A 19,350-nucleotide genomic window follows, 5' to 3' on the forward strand; every position below is an offset into this window, starting at 1 on the left:
TCCTGGCTTCCTCTGCAGATGGAACCCTCCTGGCTTGCGTGGCTCCTGGCTTCCTCTGCAGATGGAACCCTCGAGCCAGCATCTTGGAAAGAGATTCAAGTCCTATCAGGCCCATCAGGTGAGGAGCCGCGTCCCGCGTCCCACCTGACTCCCGCAGCGCCATCACAAATTCTGAATTCAATCTGACGGCATGGGTAGAGTATCAAAACGTAAAAAATGCTTCTTCCTCCATCGTTACCCCATCATCCATCTGGCCGGATAAACCCGAGCTAAGGCAAGGTGCAGGAAGAGTAAGGAGGAGGGCACCGCTGAAGACTCCCCGAACCTGACGCCTTCCTGGCCCCCACTCCCGCCCAAGGGCAGCGCTGATTCGCTTCTGAGAAGGACAACGGCGCGTTCACACATCCCAGCTGTCCTGCCATTAGGTCCGTTTCAGGACATACGAATGCCAGTAACCTCACGGGGTCTGCCTGCTGCAGCATGAAACAGGCAGTCCTAACTGCGTGGCCCTTCTTTGCTTCCTAGCTCTACACACTTAAATGCAAACACATGCCATAAAGTAAAAAGTGCTGCAAATTCTAAGCTCTTAGGGCAGGAACTATTTCTTTTTTTTTTTAATATGTAATTTATTGTCAAACTGTTTATTTCCATACAACACCCAGTGCTCATCCCAAAAGGTGCCCTCCTCAATGCCCATCACCCGACCTCCCCGACCTCCTACCCCCCATCAACCCTCAGTTTGTTATCAGCTTTTAAGAGTCTCTTATGCTTTGGCTCTCTCCCTCTCTAACCTCTTTTTTTTTCTTCCCCTCCCCCATGGATTTCTGCTAAGTTTCTCAGAATCCACATCTTCTGTAGTCTCACGACCCTGGGAAACGGCCTCTGCACCTGACAGCTGTTAAGTCTGTTCAACGACTGAACGCAAAAGTTCCGTACCAACACGGGCATATTCACAGACACGCACACTCATACACGTTACACAAACCCTTCTCCAAAGACGAGAGTTCCAGGCCACTGTTATTAACTCTGTGAAGAGAACTACTTGGTACGAGGCTCTCCTCAGGCTGTGACTTGAATAAAGTACAGAAGGATGCTGGGAGATTACTGAATCCCACTCCCTCCCTGTACAGACCAGAAACTGGTGCCGGGGTGTGGGAGAGGGACCCCGGAGCTTCTTGTGACTGAGCACAAGAAAGGAAGGGACTCCCCGGCCCCACGCACACCAGCCAGACAGACGGCACCGGGACCAGTCCTGGGCCTGCTGGCCCCCCAGCACCGACATCCTTCCGCTAGCATCCTGGCAGCCCCTGCAGAGCACCTCCCAAGTGCGTGAGACACGCCGTGCTTTCTTGCCGTCGGCGTTCCTGCAGTGTGCGCCCAGTACAAAGTCCTTGGAAGTGACAAGCAAGCACATCCTTCAACACTTTCAAGTAAGTATTTCTATTCAGCAACAGGCCACCTCGCATCCCAGAAGAGCCTCCAGTCAGACTTCATTTTGTTACAGGATAGAAAACAGCTCACACGGATGACATCACCTTTAACAAGCAGCCTGTCTCTCACAGACACCCTCCGAGTGGAGTCGGAGGCCGTGGCTGACGTCCGGGACCCTTTGAGACCGTCATCCCGCTTCAGTTTGCTCGCAAGCGTCAGCATTACTGCCACCTTTCCCCTGAAAGACAGACCGAGGGCAGGGTTAAGGACACATCTCTAGATAAAGACTGGAAACCGAAGACAATAAAATAAGGTGGCTAACAATTTCCTAGAACTTCGTTACAGAAAAACTCAGTATGTGAGGTGCGTTCCTTAGACTGGATTCCTACATAATCAATTTGGGAAATCTCTATGCTATCCTGTATAAGTCTGATTTTTTAAAGCGTTAATGAAAATTTTAAAGAGAGAGCCATGGGAAACCTAAGCGGCTCAGCTGGTTGAGCGTCCGTCCGACTCTTGATTTCAGCTCAGGTCACGATCTCATGGTTTATGAGTTCGAGCCCCAAATCAAGCTCTGTGCCGACAGCTCCGAGCCTGCTTGGGATTCTCTCTTCCTCTCTCTCTGCCCCTCTCCTGCTCTCTCTCTCAAAATACATAACCTTAAAAAAAAAAAAAAGAACTTAAAAAGGAAGAGCCACGCATTTAACATTCACTGGACACCAGGCCCTGGGACGTACTGGTAACAGGGCTCCCCCTGAGCTGGTGGTCGAGCAGAGCCTCCACCAACGGGTTCCACATGGGTTCACCACTACCCACCGGTTAAGTGTGCCCTTCCCCGCTGCACGGCCCGCGCACCTGTGGTGCGGCCCCACAGTGCCCGGCCCACTGCAGACTTGCGGGGAGCATCAGCCCTGATGAGGGAGCCACGCAACGCTTTGTTTTCCTTCTTCCTTTAACAAAGGCGGGGCTGGAACCTTAAGAACCATCTCTGCACTTACTTATGTTGCGTCTTATTTACATTTTTTAGGCAGTATCAACATGGATATTAAGTTATAATTAATGCACCAAACTGGATTCTCTTCACTGGCTGCTTCCAGCTCATCTGTGTTTCAGGCACCCCCACTGAAAGCTCACTGGGAAGGACAATAAAGATCAAACACAAAAACTGGTCACCAGCCCAATATTTCCATAATTTCCTTTGTTACTTTAATATTTTTTCCTTTCAATACCACTCTGATTGTTTTCAAAAGAAAATGACCTAAAACTTCCAAATGAGAAACTTGACCCAAACACAAAACTTTTAGTTTGAGGCCAAGCTATTGAATGCCAAAATAAGAACCCCCCGTCCATTGGTATTTGTAACCATTAAAAAAAAATTTTTTTTTAATGTTTATTTATTTTTGAGACAATACGAGAGACAGAGTGCAAGCAGCGGAGGGGCAGACAGAGGGAGATACAGAATCCGAAGTGGGCTCCAGGCTCTGAGCTGTCAGCCCAGAACCCGACACAGGGATGGAAGTCACGAACCGTGAGATCATGACCTGAGCCGAAAGTCAGACGCTTAACCGACTGAGCCACTCAGGCGCCCCTAGTTGTAACCATTTTTAACCCAGGTTCCTAACATAGCTTTTCACACCATCTTCTGTGTACCTCCCCCTCCTCCAAAGACTGGTGGATTTTATTTTCCATTATTTGTACCATAAAAAAAAAAAATACTGAATAAGATCTTCTGCACTGTATGTGACCTACACATAAACACACACCTAACCCCTTTAAGAACCATTGGTCTAGGGGCGCCTGGGTGGCTCAGTCGGTTAAGCGGCCGACTTCGGCTCAGGTCATGATCTCGCGGTCCGTGAGTTCGAGCCCCGCGTCGGGCTCTGTGCTGACAGCTCAGAGCCTGGAGCCTCTTTCGGATTCTGTGTCTTCCTCTCTCTGACCCTCCGCCGTTCATGCTCTGTCTCTCTCTGTCTCAAAAATAAATAAACGTTAAAAAAAAAAAATTTTTTTTTTAAAAAAAGAACCATTGGTCTAAATGCTTCAAAAGATGGTTCTACTACACACAGGGTTCACAAGCTCCTAACATTTCAAATCTGGAAAGGATTTCTCCCTCCAACCCCCAGTTCCCACTCTTTTTTACTGATGTGGATCCTGTGACAATGGGGGCCCAGGAACGGCCTAGTCTGGGGCCACTCAGCTGCTAGGAGCAGTCACCGAAGAAACGTTAGTTTCCGTCTTGGAGATGATGAGCACATTTCGGTCTTGAGTGTGGTGACGGCTTCAGGGCTGTACGTGTACGTCAAGACTGATCTAACTGCGTACTTTAAACATGTGCAGTTTCACGTACTTCAATCACACCTCAATAAAGCTGACACAAACGCGAAAAGATACCAACGCTGGTTTCTGCACTGCCACCTGACCACGCCATCCCCGCAGGTGAACCTACACAGCAGCCTGGACCATAAGCACCAAATGCACATCTTCTCGGCTTTACCCAGGGCAGGGAGGTATCCGTTCAGGAACCTCACAAGGAGGTGCCTGGCAGTGGGACAGAGTCAGAAACACCCATGGGGGCTCCCGCCTGCAGCACCACCCACAGCTGGGCTCTCTTGCTCAGTCCCCACCTGGCATGATCTGGTCGGGAATCCCTTCGGCAGATGTGGATCACAAAACAGCGTTTGCCTCCCCCGCCAAGCCCCACGCCACACACCCAGCCTCGAGCACATCAGTCCTGCCACATGGTCAGGGTTGCTGCAGACAAGACATGCACCTTCACGAAGTCTGCTCGGCTTGTGCCCTCTAGCTGACCGTGTGCCAGTACAAAGACGGCAACAGTGAAACAAGAGCCCGGCGTGCGTGGAGAGAGTTCTAGTCCTAGGAAAGTCATAACAAAGAGTCCGGAGGAGCAAGTGCCAGGGCAGGGCACATGCCTGGTCCACACCCAGGTCCCTGGGACCTGCGCCGAAGGAGCCGCTCAGAGGGTCCTGGCAAGACTCGTTGACAAAGAAAGGCTCTCATCACGACACGGTTCCGTGTCACTGCTCCCGAGGATTCGGCTTCTTTTATAAGCCTACTACCCCACACCGAAGTGGGCAGAATACGCCCCGAACTCAGCCCCACCCGGAGTCGGATTCCGGGCTTCTTCAACAAATTTGTGGCCCTTAATAAATACACTGGGCATGACCGCAAGGGATAAAGACAATGACACTCGTGTTTTGTTGTCCCTCGAAGGGAAGACTAAACTTACTTTCCTAGCATTCTAAGAAACCCAAGTGTATAATGACCACCTATCTCTCCATCTGTATCATTACCACAGGCCACTTCGGGGATAAACCTAAGGCCTAATTTGGAACGTTTCCATAGCTGTTAATTCACAAAGAGACTGGAACAAAAAGAATTATTCAAACTGTCAAGAAGTTTGCTGAACACCTGCCGTTGCTTCCGAATCCTCTTTGCCTCCTGTAATATGCTTCACCCACGGAAGACCCGGCTTAAAACTGGACGGTCCCTTTGCCGCAAGTTCCGCCCCGTTAAGGCAGCGCTTTTGGGGACAGATCAGCCGTTTCGAGTGGCGTCCACGGTCTCTAAATGCCACAAGTCCCAGCTGGCCCATTCAAGTTTCTCCTCTGGGTGGGAGTTGCTCTGACTGTTCAAAAAAGATTCTGGCGTGCTATTTACTAGTCTCATCGTCAACGTTTACTCGGCACTCCTGCCCACGGCCGCAGGGTCAGGCCATGCCACCTGTGCAGGGACACCAGGGGCCAGTGAGCTCACGGGGTGAGGAACTCATTTACAATCCTTCCTGCTGTGGAAAAGCCCCAATCTTAGAGTAAAAGGTAGAACTGCAGGTCACTAGGGGACAACCAACTTCTCTAACCACAGTGGCCCAAGTCAGGACACAAAAAAGTCCACGGACTCCCCTCCTCCTTCAGAATGCCGGGGGGCCCCGAAACCCCACCTGGGAGGGGAGTCCCCCTGCTTGGCTGACAGACCTTGGGAGCCCAACCCTTTACTTTCATCCGCAAACCCGCCCCCTCCTGCACTGCCTACTACCCGAAGGGCAAGTAAATCGGGGTGGGGGTCCTCCAGCCGCACACCCCCACCCTGCTGTCCCCCACCACTCACCCTCATCCCCGTACCCAGCCAGAAATCCTCTGGCAAGCCGGCCTCCAACCCCTGCTCCTCAACAACACCTTGCCCGTTTCTGGAAGCTTCTGTTCAATCTGGTGCTGTCCAGGTCTGGAGTGCCCACCGTCCCTTCCCACCTAATCCTACTCCTTCCTCAGGACAGCAGATTCCGACATCTCCTCCAGGAAACCTTCTCCGGCCACTCCCGATCCTTCCAGTCCCTGCTCCGGGGCTGGAGGGAATGCAGAGAGGGCAGGGCCCAGATCCCTCCTGTGACAGATGAGGAAACTGAGCCCAGGGCGCGGAGGGCCACACCCAAGATTACACACCAGCGGAACCAGGTCTGGCATCCGAGACCCAGTGGTCCAGATGGTTCCAAGACGCCCTCCCCCTCGGCGCCCCCCTCGGTGCGGACGAACCCCTCCACCCAGCCGCGGCCGCCCCCACCGCGGGGCAGCTGCAGGCAGGCGGGCGAGGCGGGAGTCCCGCTCCTCACCCCCGCCGCTCTCCAGGCCCGGCCTGACTCGCGAGGCGGGGAGGAGCCGGGCGGCCTGCGTCCGGGTCCCGCTTCCCCCGGCCACGGCGGGCTGGTGACCTTGGGCTCCGTTGCCTTCTGGACAATGCGGCCGGCAGCTCCCCGGCGACGGCGGGCGCGAGCGAGGCCGTGCGAGCGCCGGCACAAGCAGGGGCTCGCTGCGGGCTGCCCCTCGAGCCCGGCGGCGGCCGGCGCCCCGGCCTTTCCCGGCCAGGCCGCCCGGCCCCGCGTCCCCGGCCCCCGGCCGTGAGGAGCGCGCGGCCTGAGGCGGCCCCGGCGCCGCCCGCCCGCCCGCCAGCCCGCCCGCGGCACCGGCGTCGCCTGGAGGCCCGCGGCCGCCCCTCGCCCGCCGCGGGGCCGCGCGCTCCTCACCTGGGCACCCCGAGACAGGCGAGGCGGGCCCGGCACCCAACACCATGCCCGGCCGGCCGGCGGCGGCGGCGGCAGCGGCGGCGGCAGCGGCGAGACGCGGCCCCTCTCAGCCGCACCGGCTCGGGGCGGCGGGACCGGAAGTGGCGGGGCGGGGACTCGACCGCTCTCGCCCGCGGCGGCCGCGACTGCAGCGGGCGCTTTAAAAAAAAAATTCAAAGCCCCGACGAACTTTATTTGGAGCCTGACAAGCGAACAGCGGCGTGCGCCCGCCGGGGCTGGGCTCGGCGACTAGCCGCCCGGGCCTCGCTCATTGGCCGAGAGTGCGTCCGGGGGCGGGCGTGAACTCGCCGCCTCTGCTGATTGGACACTAGCGGCCAGGGGCGGGGTTCCCCAGGCTGTTCCGGGAGCCTGCGCACCCGAGTGTCCGGGGCTCGGAGCTGCAGTTCCTACTTCCATTGATTTCGTCGTGTGCCGCGCCTTGACCTGCGGCCCAGGGGTGCTGGGCGCTGCCTGCGCTGGGGGAGTGGCTGGGCCCCAGCTGACCGCCTCGGTGGTTGGGGCGCTCGCTGTGTACCCGGCACAGTGCCCAGGGTGCAAAGGACCGGCCGCCCCAGAGCCTGAGGAGGGGGGGTGGGGGGGAAAGCGGTCGGACGTGCAGCAGTCGCCAACCCCCGGGGTGCTAAGGCGCAGCCTGCAGGACTGCATCGGCGCTTTCCTGATCTTATCTGAAAGGCTTTTATTCCCCTTTTCGTCTCCTACACAACTGTAAAGTACTTTATCTAGATTTCTAGCTTGTTGAGTACACATTCTCACGTCCGTGTCTGTCTCTGTGATTGAAATAGGCGCTGGGTTCGGGGGTGGGGGTGGAATCAGACAAGGGTCCTGGAGGAATGGCCATCTGAAAGATGAGGTTCACCACGTGGACTGGGAAGAAAGAGCCAAGGAGTTAGAATTTTGTTTCCAGAAGCCCCGTTGAATGGGGAGTGACTTAAGTTTTCTTCCTGAAAGAAGCTTCTGGCTCTCAGTGAGCTGGTGGGAGAGGAGCCAGGCAGGAAGGAGACCGGAGTCAGGAAGACCAGTGAGGAACACAACTCTTGGTTATTCCTTCTGTTTTGGAACACTCCCTCCTTTGCCTGGCTGACTCTTGTTTTCCTAAGCTCAGACACCACTTGTTCAGAGAGGCCCGAAAGTGTGGGCGGTACAGGTGTCCCTCTGTGACTACACTGGAGTCCTGTTCTTCTCCCTTCCCGGTCCTGGAGGCTTCTGCCACTGCCTGTTTCCCTAAGTTCAGCTCCTCAGTCCCTCCTGTGCCGTGTTCCCCATCCTCTCCTCCCTCCCCCATCCTGTCACATAACAGATGGTCAGAACCCATCTGCTTGGAAGTATTGCATGAGCTGGTTGCAGAAGTCCTGGCAAGAGAAAAGAAGATCTTGAAACAAGGCAGCTGGTGAAGGTACCACTGGAATGACTTGAGGGCCGGTCTCACTCGCAAAGGGGCCACTCTGTACAGTCAGGCTGCCCTGTACCCCCAATCTTAACCATTGTGGATAAATGCCGCCATTTCTAGCTCCCATTTCGTGAGGCTGCCTTGTCTTTTCACCTGATGTTTATGTCCGGCTTACTAAGTTGTAAACTCATGCAACCCTCACAACCACCTCAAGAATCAGGTATTTTGTTTACGGTAGTCCCCCCCTCCCCCATCCACTGTTTTGCTTTCCGAGGTTTTAGTTACCCTCAGTTAACTGCAGCCAGGAAGCAGACAAGGATCCTCCTTCAGATGGATTGTCAGAAGGCCAGTAAAGACTAGCCTAATGTATGACATTCACTTCCCTTCATCTCGCGAGAAGAGGAAGGGTGCGTACAGCACAATAAGGCTCTGAGAGTGAGGGGCCACGTTCACATAACTTTTACTACAATATCTTGCTGTAATTGTTCAGTTTTGTAATTGGTCGTTAATCCCTTACTGTGTCTAATCTATAAATTAAACTTTATCATAGGTATGTATGTATAGGAAAGCACAGTCTAAGGTTTGGTACTAACTGGTATCGGGGGTCTTGGAACATATCCCCTGCAGATAACGGGGTGGGCGGGGGGCGGGCTACTATATCCCCACTTCATAAATGCAGAAACTGAGACACAAAAGCTAACTGGTGTCCCTGACGTGGCAGAGGGATTTGCCCTCACCCAGCGCACCATGCCCCTTAGCAGCTGGTGGTCCCAGCAGCCAGGGAAGGGGTCAAGTTAACCCTCCTGCTTCCCGGAGAATCAATTTGTCATCATCTGGGTCTTCTTCAGAAATGAAAGCTTACGCACAGAAGATTGAGAAGGCTGGAGTGCTCACAGAAGCCAAGGAGGTCAGCTCTGGGGATCTGGGGGGCAGCCTAAGGAGCCTGTCGTGGGCAGGCCGCTCGTTATCTGAGTCTTGGCCTCGAGCCTGGCCATGTCCTCCCAGAGGCCTGCTTGGAGCTGGGGCCTGGCCTCGGACACATCTTTACAACCCAGGCCATCAAGGGAGCTCCCCTCTTCCTCCCAATCTCCCATCCTCTGGGAGGACTGGCTGGGCTTGGATCACAACACCCACTGTGTGCACGTATGGGAGGGAAGGGTAGAGGTTGAGTTGTGAGCCTCCCGGAGGGGTTTGGGTGCTAGAGGAAGAGCCAGTCGAGACGATTCCACAGGTGTCCTTCCCACCTCCTCTACCCTTACCTCAAGGAGTTCAACCAGGACTTCCAGCTGGAGCACGGAGAGGGGAGGTCCTCTGTTTGCAGCTAGGCCTGCCTCTGGACACACAGGCTGCACAACTGCCCCCAGAGGCTGGCTTGGCTTGGCCCAGGGCTCCCCGACCTGAGCGACGAGGTATTGGGCAAGCCTGGGATCCAGGCACTCTTCAGCCTCGTGCAGCCTGCCAGCTGATGAACAATGCCTGTTGCAAGAGCCTGGGTGCCTGCTGTTCGGGTGAGGCCCCCCTAGGCAGGAAGAGTGACCTCTGTCGGTAAAGCCCTGGAGGAGCGCGCCTTCCTTAGCCACCCACTCCACACCGCCCTCTTGCTTTCACTGTGGATGGAGCAGGGCTTTCCCACATCAGCGGCACCCTATCAGGGTAGGGTGTTTCGGTGAGAGGTAAAATCTGCAGTCTGGGTGAGTTGGCTTCGGAGTCAGGCCCACGGGGTCTAATGCTCATGCCTTCCTGCCCCAGTGTCCTGTGGACTCCAAGCTTTCCCAGGGCAAGACCTTAGCGATGTTCCAAACCCAGTCCCTTGCATGGATTGGGAAATAGCCCTGGAGACGCTAGATGTTGAGTAGATGTGGGTAGAAGGGTCCAGCCTGGCCCTCAGCTGGTACCTGCCCCAACCTATTCTGTATTGTTCCACGTTATTCCAGGCTACATCCTGCCCTCCAGCCAGGCCCAGTTTTCCCTGGGAGCAAGGCCCAGGGTACTGGAGAGAACACGTCTTGACACACACAGATCCTGTGTCCCTATGTGTCTTCTGAAATCTATTCCAACAAGACAAGAACTATATGATGAGTATCTGCCATGGGCTGAGAGCCAAAAAAGGACAGACCCTGGCCTCCAAAAGCACGAGCTCCCCAGGGAACTGGTAGTAGAGAATTTACCACTGGGATTTAGCACAGAGGGGAGGAGGGAAGTTTATAACTGTGGTTCCTGAGGTTTTCTCTGCATGGGGGAGACCTGTCTGTCCCACTGGAGTTTAGAGACCATGGAGGATGAGAAGGGGAGAACAGCTATGCTGACCATAGCCCTCGTGTGAGAATCCAACTGGAGAGGCTGAAAACAAATGCACAAAACCCAAGGTCTTGCTGGTGCTTTCTGTTGCCTGAAGTGGAGACAGGGTGCTTGGAGATAGGTTCCTCGTTTCTAGGAAAAGCTTCATTGGGCCTTTCAGGGTGAAGTGCCTGGGTCTAATCTGGAGGGGAGGATGAGGCACAGAGGAGAGCAGACAGAGTGGCCAGAAGTGGTTATGGGGACCTGGGTGAGTTGTCTTACGTAAGACCCATCGGTAGTCTTGGTGACCCAGTTCTGGTGTCTACTGTGGCAGGAGGAAGGGGGCAGGCTCTATGCAGTTGGGTCAGATGGGAGCTCGTGATGATGATGATGATGATGATGATGGTGGTGGTGGTGGTGATGGTGGTGTGAGGGGCTATCCAGGCAGCAATTAGATTTCAAGTACTATGACTTTAATTATATATCTGGTGTAATTAGCTTTCGACCGCTCTTATAACTAGCTTCCAGGGAAAACATCAGTTTCCTTTTATTTGAAAGATAATAAAACAGGCTGTGACAACTGTCCTGGAAAGGGACTGAAACACAGTGCTGTTTTAAATATTACAGGACTGAGATTTTCTTCATTCACCCTAAAGCAACACTGTGCACATTTTAACAAGGTTCTTGCATTGTAACTGGAATGGAGACGTTTGTAAACGATCCCCTGTTCTCGCTGCCCCATCCCGCGGGCTGCACTTAACGTCATTCTTCCCCCTTCCAGGCTGCCCATCAGATCGGCCCCAACGCTGGCAAAGCTCTGAGTAAAGAGCGAAGCTGTCTTCCTCCAGAGCCCTTTGGTTTTACTTTCTTGCGGAAGCGTATTGAAATGCCCCCGGCCTTTGTCACACTCTCTCCGGTTTTGCATTTCACAGTCTTTTGTGTTAGTCACTAACCGAGGTTGATTCATATTATCAGCTGTTTCTAGGCTGCTGCTGAAAACTGCTACCTTTTAAAGTTTAGTTCTGGTAGAGGATGTAAATAGTAGGAAGGTGCACGCGCGTGCATGTGTGTGTGTGTGTGTGTGTGCCCCTGTATGGTGGCCTAAATCATAGCCCCCAAAAGACGTTCTTGTCCTAATCTCTGGAACCTGTGAATTTGTTACTTTACATGGTGAAATGGACTTTGCAGATGTGGTCAAGGTGGGTACCATTGGCTCAGGGCTCATCATAGCACATTCACAGGAATCAGAATACTGAACCCACTCTTGCAGTGAAGTCTTGCTAAGTTGTTAGGTTTATATATATATATATATATATATATATATATATATATATATATATCATATATCATATATGTATAATATATATTGTTTTAAATTATATATAATTTTATATATTTTTAAAATTATTTTGAGAGAGAGAGAGCACAAGTCAGGGAGGGGCAGAGAGAGAGAGGGAGAGAGCACTGTCAGCACAGAGCCTGATATAGGCCTCGAACTCACGAACCATAAAATCATGACGTGAGCTGAAGTCAGACGCTTAACCCACTGAGCCACCCAGGTGCCCTGAGGTTCTATATTTTGTATAGTACCTAAAGTTTTTGTTACTTTATTTTATTTTATTAAAAAAATTTTTTTTAATGTTTATTTTATTTTTGACAGAGAGCATGAGCAGGGGAAGGGGCAGAGAGAGAGAGGGAGACACAGAATCTGAAGCAGGCTCCAGGCTCCGAGCTGTCAGCACAGAGCCCGAGGAGGAGCTTGAACTCACAGACCGCACGATCATGACCTGAGCCAAAGTCGGACGCTCAACCGATGGTGTCACCCAGGCGCCCCAGTTTTTGTTACTTGAGATCGCTGCCGCTGTCCGCTTGAGTGAGCACTATGGGCAAAATGCCACAAAACACTGTTTTCCCTTAAACATGGTTGAAAGTGTTTACTCATTGGAGTTGATAGAAACACTTGAGTGAACAAGGCAGGCACGTGATCAGGAGCAGCCTTCCCATGTTCTGAGCATTTCTAACAGTCCAGGATGGTGTCCATGATTTTCATCGTGGGCTATAACCCCTAGGACCACACAAGGGTCACCCAAGGCAGTCCCACCTCTGCGTGGAGCCCTACCCGCTGTGGCTACAGCTGCCTCTGGCTGGAGACTGGAGGGACGAACCATCACAACCAAAACCTTACTCCGGAACTCTGATGACAGCGATGCTGTGGCACCTATTTATGAAGAGAAGGAGCCGCCATGCAGAGTGGACCTGGGCCAGCCTTGCTCTGCTGGCATCAGGGGACCCAGCACAGCCCCTTAGGAGGGCCACAGGCGTCCTACAAGCCTCACCCCCTTTTGATGCAGTGATTCCACTCTAGGGATTGGCCTGAGGAAGTAATCCAAAAGCAGGAAGAGCCCTGGCAGAAAAATATTCACTGTGTGTGTAAATAAAACTTGGAAGCGACCTCATGCTCAGTATTAGGGAAATGGTTAAGTAAAGTACCATTCGGTTACTTGTGGGAACGTAACACAGTGATGCAGCTTGATCACTCTGTAGATTACATAGAACCACGAGCGCATTTATTAAACGAAGCAAACAATGCTCAAATTGTATTAACTCAACGACTGCAATTCTGAAGAAGATAAATAGACGGGCAGAGACAAGATGTAAATGAACAAAAAGGAATATGATTTTTGTGTCAGGGTAGCAGGACTTTGAATTTTCTGTTTTTTAAGCTTTCATTTATTTTGTGTATATATTGTCTTCATAGCAATACAAAGGTCTCCTTTAAACACGATCGATCCTTCACCTGGAGTACAGGTCTTATCAAATAAGTGGCTTTAAGGCTGCTACTGGCTACAGGAATAAATATGAAGAAACGTTAAGTTTTTCCCTGGACAGGGATCGATCCGGTGTGCCTTGATTTGGGGCACCTGGGTGGCTCAGTCTGTTGAGCATCTGACTCTTGATTTTAGCTCAGGTCATGATTTCATGGTTTGTGAGATCGAGCCCTGCGCTCGGCTGCATTGACAATGCAGTCTGCTTGGGATTCTCTCTCTGTCTCTGTCTCTCTCTTCCTCGAAATAAATAAAAGCTAAAAAAAACCACCCAAAAACCCAAGCAATCCATACCATGCTTCCAAAGCCTTTCAGAATTCCCAGAAGACAGTCACTTTGAACTAAATGGCAACCGATGGTGATAATAGATTAGCCTCAGGTCAAATCCCTGTGCCGTACAATTGTCCCCCCAGGTGCTATCCATCCAGTGCATTCAGGTCCACTCACGGATTCTGAATAGACATTTTCTACAGGAAAATGCGGTCTGCCTCACGGCCGGCCCCAACGCAGGGTGTGGGGGAAGCAGTCACTACTCCATCCGAGGGGCTGGGAGCACAGCCCTCGGGGGCACTTTCACAGATTACCAGGAGGACAGGATGGAGGGGCCACAGAGAGTGGGATGAAGAAAGATTCAAAGATATTCCCCCCTCGCCGGTTTACCTGGTATTATTCTGGAAGTTCTGCCTGGCTGAATAAGGCAGACATCAGAAATAGAATATTAGAAAGGAGGAGGCAACATGACCATTACATAATGAGACAATGCGATCAACTCCTGGGAACATCCAAGCTGGCCACTGAAAACTAAAAGGGAATAAATAATAAGGGAGATGAACACAGGGACCCTGCTAAAAAAAATCAACAGGTATGTTTTCCATACCCATAGCAACCGATTAGACGTTATCAAGCAACCCTTTTTATGTTTTATTTTAGTTTTATTTTTTGAGACAGTGAGAGAGAAAGGGAGACACAGAATCCGAAGCAGGCTCCAGGCTCCGAGCCGAGCCGTCAGCACAGAGCCCGACGTGGGGCTGGAACCTATGAATCATGAGATCATGACCTGAGCTGAAGTCAGACGCTCAACCGCCTGAGCCACCCAGGTGCCCCAACAACCCTCTTTACAACGAGGGAGGGGGTGGAGGGTGGGGCAGAAAGACACGTATTTAAATGACCTTAATTGCAAATGGGCATGATCTGGATAAAGAAAACCACAAACCTTAGGTTTCTCAAAATGTACCTGGCAGAGTTAAAGGTGTAGGTGGCTGTCGTGCCAGCAGCTCATCCTGAAGGAACCGGCCACGAATCCTCTAGCTCGGAGGAGGGAGACCTGAGCCCCAGGAAGGCCCAGCCGGCCTCTAGAGGACAGCCAGCCTCCACGTGGGTGGCCTGTGGGAGATAGGTGGAAATATCACCCCATCACTGCCGTATTGTTTTCAGAGCAGCAGCCTGGAAGTCACCGAAGTCTCCACCCAGAGAGTCCTGGGGAAAGAAAGGCAGGGGGTGCAGGGAGTGCCTCTGAGCAGCTACTTACAAGAATGACCAGATGCTGGGGCGCCTGGTAGCTCAGTCGGTTAACCGTCTGACTTCAGCTCAGGTCACGATCTCGTGAGTCATGAGTTCGAGCCCCACGTCGGGCTCTGTGCTGACAGCTGGGAGCCTGGAGCCTGCTTCGGACTGTGTCTCCCCCTCTCTCTGCCCCTACCCAGCTTTCGCTCTGTCTCTCTCTCAAAAATAAAATAAAAAAAAAAAAAAAAGGAGCAGATGCACATCATGTATCATAAAAGGGAAAAGTTAGTGGCATGGTGGCATGAATACGATAATGGCATTTCTGTAAAAACAGTGAGTTTAGACAGAGGTAAGTTTCCAAACTACTAGAAAATATTTACAAGCATATCGTATCTATTAGTTTGCTAGGGCTGCCGGAGGGAAGTGCTGCTCTAAGTGGAGTGGCTTAAACAAAAATGTGCTTCTCAGTTCTGGACACTAGAAGCCCCAGCTGAAGGTGCGGGCAGTTGGTCGGTTCTCTCTGAGGCTGCGTGGGAGACTGTTCCCGGCCACTCTCCTTAGCGAGTGGACCCCGTCTTCTCCCTGTGTGTATGCCTCTGCCTTCAGATTTCCTCTTTCTTGGGGCTCCTGGTGGCTCAGTCGGCTTAAGTCACGATCCCAGGGTCGTGGGGTTGAGCCCTGAGTCTGACTCCACACCAAGCGTGGAGCTTGCTTAGCGTGGAGCTTGCTTAAGATTCTCTCCCTCTCTCCCTCTCTCTCTAAATAAAATTCCTCTTTCTTACAAGGAGTCAGTCGGAGTGGATTACATTAAATCTAAATTGATGACCTCAATTAAATTTTATCTCTGTAAAGACCCTGTCTCCAATTAAAGTCACATTGTGACGTTGGAGGGGCTAAGATTAAGATTTCAACATAGGAATTTGGGGAGGGACGGGATTCAACCCACAAACCTATCAGACAACTGTTAACAGCTGCCCTGGGGCAACAGGATGCGGTGGGGGTGGGAACAGGGCTCTTTCTACTTCATACAACCCTGCACCAGTTTGATTCGTGTGGTGGGGCAGAGGAGGGAGGGAATCTAGGACCCGGTTCAAAATAGGGCAGTTCAAGGGCTGTCTGAGGGGCGGGAACTGCACTCTGCAAAGGACCTGGTGGGAAGGGGCTCTTTTCCTCACCTTCCAGATACAGAAGCCGGGTGCGGGCAGCAACACTGCTAGGCTAGGGACCCCTGGGCCCCCCAAAATGTAGGGTCGCTGGCTGGAGAAGAGCCTCCAGTTTCTTATGGGCATCTCAGAGAGACTTCTGGAAATAACCTGGGATGCTAAGGGTCTGATACCAAGGATGTCCCGGGAGAAGCAGCCTCCCCCCAGCTCCTGCCAATTGACATCTGTCCACTCACAGGGGCCCCGTCCTGACCTCGGTCACCGATGAGGGAGGACAGCAAGGGAACGCCAGGTCAGGTCGCAGCTCCTGCCAATTGACATCTGTCCACTCACAGGGGCCCCGTCCTGACCTCGGTCACCGATGAGGGAGGACAGCAAGGGAACGCCAGGTCAGGTCGCAGCTCCTGCCAATTGACATCTGTCCACTCACAGGGGCCCCGTCCTGACCTCGGTCACCGATGAGGGAGGACAGCAAGGGAACGCCAGGTCAGGTCAGCCTCCTCCCCAGCCCCCTTCGCAGCTTCTGTGAACCAAGGGAGACGGGGTGGGGGGTGGGGGGGGGGGCTTGGAGGAGGAAGGCGGGGGGAGGAGGATGGTTGGGGAGGAGGACGTGGGAGGATCGGGGTAGGATGAGGTAGGGAGCTCGCAGCGGCAGGTGGGGGCTCGGAGGGACAGGTGGGGGCTCGGAGGAGGAGGTGGGCAGCGTGCCGGCCAGGGCTTGGTCCACCTCGTTTCCAGACCTCCGCCCCAGGGGGAAGCCCCCGCCCACCCTTAGCTCCTCCGGACCGGGGCAGCCCTGGGGCCACGTGGAGGCGCCGCGTCTACGCGGGCGCCGAGGGGCGGCGGGTGGGCGCCGGGTGGCGTCCCCTCTCGGCACCGTCCCCGTCACCTCTCCCTCCTGCCCCCCCCCCCCCGCCCAGTCCCTCGGCTAAGACCCGGCCTGGCGGCGCGCCCCGGCCCCTCGGGGGCCTCCCCCCGCACGGGCGCTCCCCATTCTGCCCGAGCGGCCGCGGGGCGCGAGGACGCGGAGGGGGTCGGGGGGTAACGGCCGGCGGCCACGCGGGGATTGGTCCCGGCCCCGCAGTTCCCGCCCCGCCGCGCGTCCCGCCCGCGCCGGGTGGGGCGGCCCCCGACGGGCGGGCTGCGGGCTGCGGCTCCGGGGCACACGCCCCGGCTCCCCCGGCCCCCGCCCAGGCCGGGGGCCGCGACCTGCGGAAGCGGGAGGAGCTGGCCGCGGGGGCCGGGGCGGCCTCGGGGGGCACGACGGAGGCGCGGAGGAAGAGAGGGGCCGGGGAAACCGGGCCTAGGGAGACGCCTTCTACACGGTCCGGGCCGTTGCCCCGGGATGGGCTTGGGGACCCCCACGCCAGTCCCCCTCCCACCACGGCTCACCACCATCAACTGAGACTTTGCGAAGGAGCTAAGATTCCAGAAGGGCGGGAAGGCAAATGTGTAAGATAAAGCAGTACAGTTTTGGAAGAACTGCTAGGAGAATAGTTTCATTGGCGAAGGTAAAGATTTCTTAACACAAAAAGCACGGATGCATTGAAGTGTATTAACATTTAGAATTTCTCTTCATCAAATGACACCATTAAGACAGTAAAAACACAAGCCACGGAGTGGAAGAAGATACCTGCAATACGAATAGCCCCCAAAGAATTCATATCCAGAACCTGTAATGAATCTGTACATTTACACGAAAAGGCAGAGGGGCGACTGGGAGGCTCAGTCGGTTAAACTTCCCACTCTCGGTTTTGCTCAGGTCATGATCTCACAGTTTGTGGGTTGGAGCCTTTCATCCGGCTCTGTGCTGAGCCTGTTTGGAATTCTCTCTCTCTCTCCCTCCCTCTCTGCCTCTCCCTCACTCTCTTTCGAAAGAAAGAAGGAGAAGGAAAGGAAAGGAAGGAAGGAAGAGAAAAAAGAAAGGGAAAGAAAGAAAAAGAAAGGGCAGGAAGAAAGAAAAAAGACAGGAAGAAAAAAAAGAAAAGGCAGAAAGAAAGAAAGCAACAAAAGCAAGAAAAGGCAGGAAGAAAAAAAGAAGGAAAGAAAGAAAAGGCAGGAATTCCCTAGGAAAAACCAGCTGGCATCCACATGGCAAAGGGCACTGAGAGTGGCACCTGCTCTCTAGTCATTAGGGAAAGGCAAGTAGAAACCACCACGTGACGTCTCCGCACGCATCAGAATCGCTGATGAAAAGACCGGGAAATAGGAAACACTGCCAGGATGCACAGCAACCTTGACTCTCGTGCACTAATGGGGTGAAATTGGCACTGGCTTTGGAGAACAGGTGGAATCTCCTAGTTTGGACCAATGCTCACAAACCAGCAACTCCGCTCTTAGGTACCTGTACGTTGATTCAGGGAACAAAGGTACTTGTCATCCCACAACCTGGTTTTTAAACTTCATCCTATGGTGTTGAAGTCTGTTCGTATTGTGATATAGAGCTCCACACCATTCACTTTAACAGGCACATGTGTTATTGCTTCCTAAGAATATTTCACAATCGTTTATCCGGTTTCCTAGTGCTGAACATTTAGGTTGCTCCCAGTGATTTGCTATTGCAAACCCTGCTGCAGTAAACACTCTGGAAACAGCAGCCCGCAGCACAGGGAAGGATCTTCTCGAGTCCTGTCCCCAGAAGTGAAATTGCCCGCTGGTGGAGTACGCGCATTTTCGACTTTGCTAAAGTTGCCCAATGGGTCTTCTAGGTGGTTGCACCACTTACGATGCCCACCAGCAGTATATGACGGTTTGCATTTCCCTGTTCCTCCTGGCATTGGCAGACCTGGTGGATTTTGCCGTGTGGTGGGTACGAGATGGTCTCGCTCCTCAGTCTTAATTTGCTTGTATCTGAATGGGGAGTTTGCACTTCACCCCTCGTGTCCATTGGCCGTCTAGAGTTTTCCTTCTGGGAATGCGTCTTCATATCCTTTGCCAATTTTTCTACCGAGTTGTCTTTTCCTGATTGATTTGTAGAAGCTCTTCCACATTCCGGAACAAATCCTGCATCGCATACAGCAGATGTATTACACACGGTGCAGTCTTCTCCTGATCAGTGGCTTGTTAGTGCTTTGTTACGGTTTCCTCGCCATTTAAGTGCGGACACTGCCGGATCCATCAGTCTTTTCCTGTATGAGCTTTTTCACTAAGAACTCCTCCTCCATGAGATTATAAACAAAATTCTATTTTTCTTCTAATGGTTTTACAGTTCCTGCTAATATTTGAATGTTTAATCCTTCAATTCAGTTTACTTTGGGGAATGGTGATAGCAGGAATCCAATTGTATTTTGTTCTTCTATACAGAAAACCCGTTGCTTCCGTGCCATTGGATGGAGCTGTCACCTCTTTCCCGCTGAAGTGTGATGTCATGGCAACCATATGTCATGATGCTCAATGGACTGAGCCATCCAGGCACCCCCAACATGCACTGTTCTCATTCTTGCCCCTTGCTAATAGATCTTGAACTCAGGTGTTGAAACTCCCTTCAACCCCTTTTCCTCAGAAATACCTTAGCGGTTCTAAGATCGTTGCTTTTCCATAGAATTTATAATCAGTTTCTCTAGTTCTTTTGGATTTTTATTGGATTTCCTTTGAACGACATAGCCGATCTTGACTTAATTAAGAAAAAAATTACATTCTCTTCAGAAAAAATGTTTTCCTGGACAGATC

The 19,350-nt window shown here is 52.9% G+C and overlaps 1 protein-coding gene across 4 annotated transcripts in view; it reads right to left on the minus strand.

Moving 5' to 3' along the window:
• UBE2F (ubiquitin conjugating enzyme E2 F (putative)) overlaps positions 1-6,644 on the minus strand; it is a 53,537-nt gene extending 46,893 nt beyond the window's left edge. Inside the window, exons 1-2 of one of the 4 annotated variants that reach the window (XR_002078888.2) lie at positions 6,467-6,644; positions 1,536-1,669 (exon numbers count right to left, since the gene is read on the minus strand). Coding sequence is in view for 3 of the 4 variants with exons in the window: in XM_019445388.2 (XP_019300933.1) it covers positions 1,536-1,653 (118 nt within the window). In the remaining variant the exon portion in view is untranslated. The remainder of the gene's footprint in view (positions 1-1,535; positions 1,670-6,466) is intronic. The other 3 variants (XM_019445388.2, XM_019445387.2, XM_019445386.2) reach the window with 3 other exon arrangements.
• Between the last annotated feature and the right edge of the window lie 12,706 nt (positions 6,645-19,350).

The sequence above is a fragment of the Panthera pardus genome, unplaced genomic scaffold (assembly GCF_024362965.1).
Source record: "Panthera pardus isolate Hobbes unplaced genomic scaffold, ASM2436296v1 HiC_scaffold_10, whole genome shotgun sequence".
Lineage (NCBI taxonomy): Eukaryota > Metazoa > Chordata > Mammalia > Carnivora > Felidae > Panthera > Panthera pardus.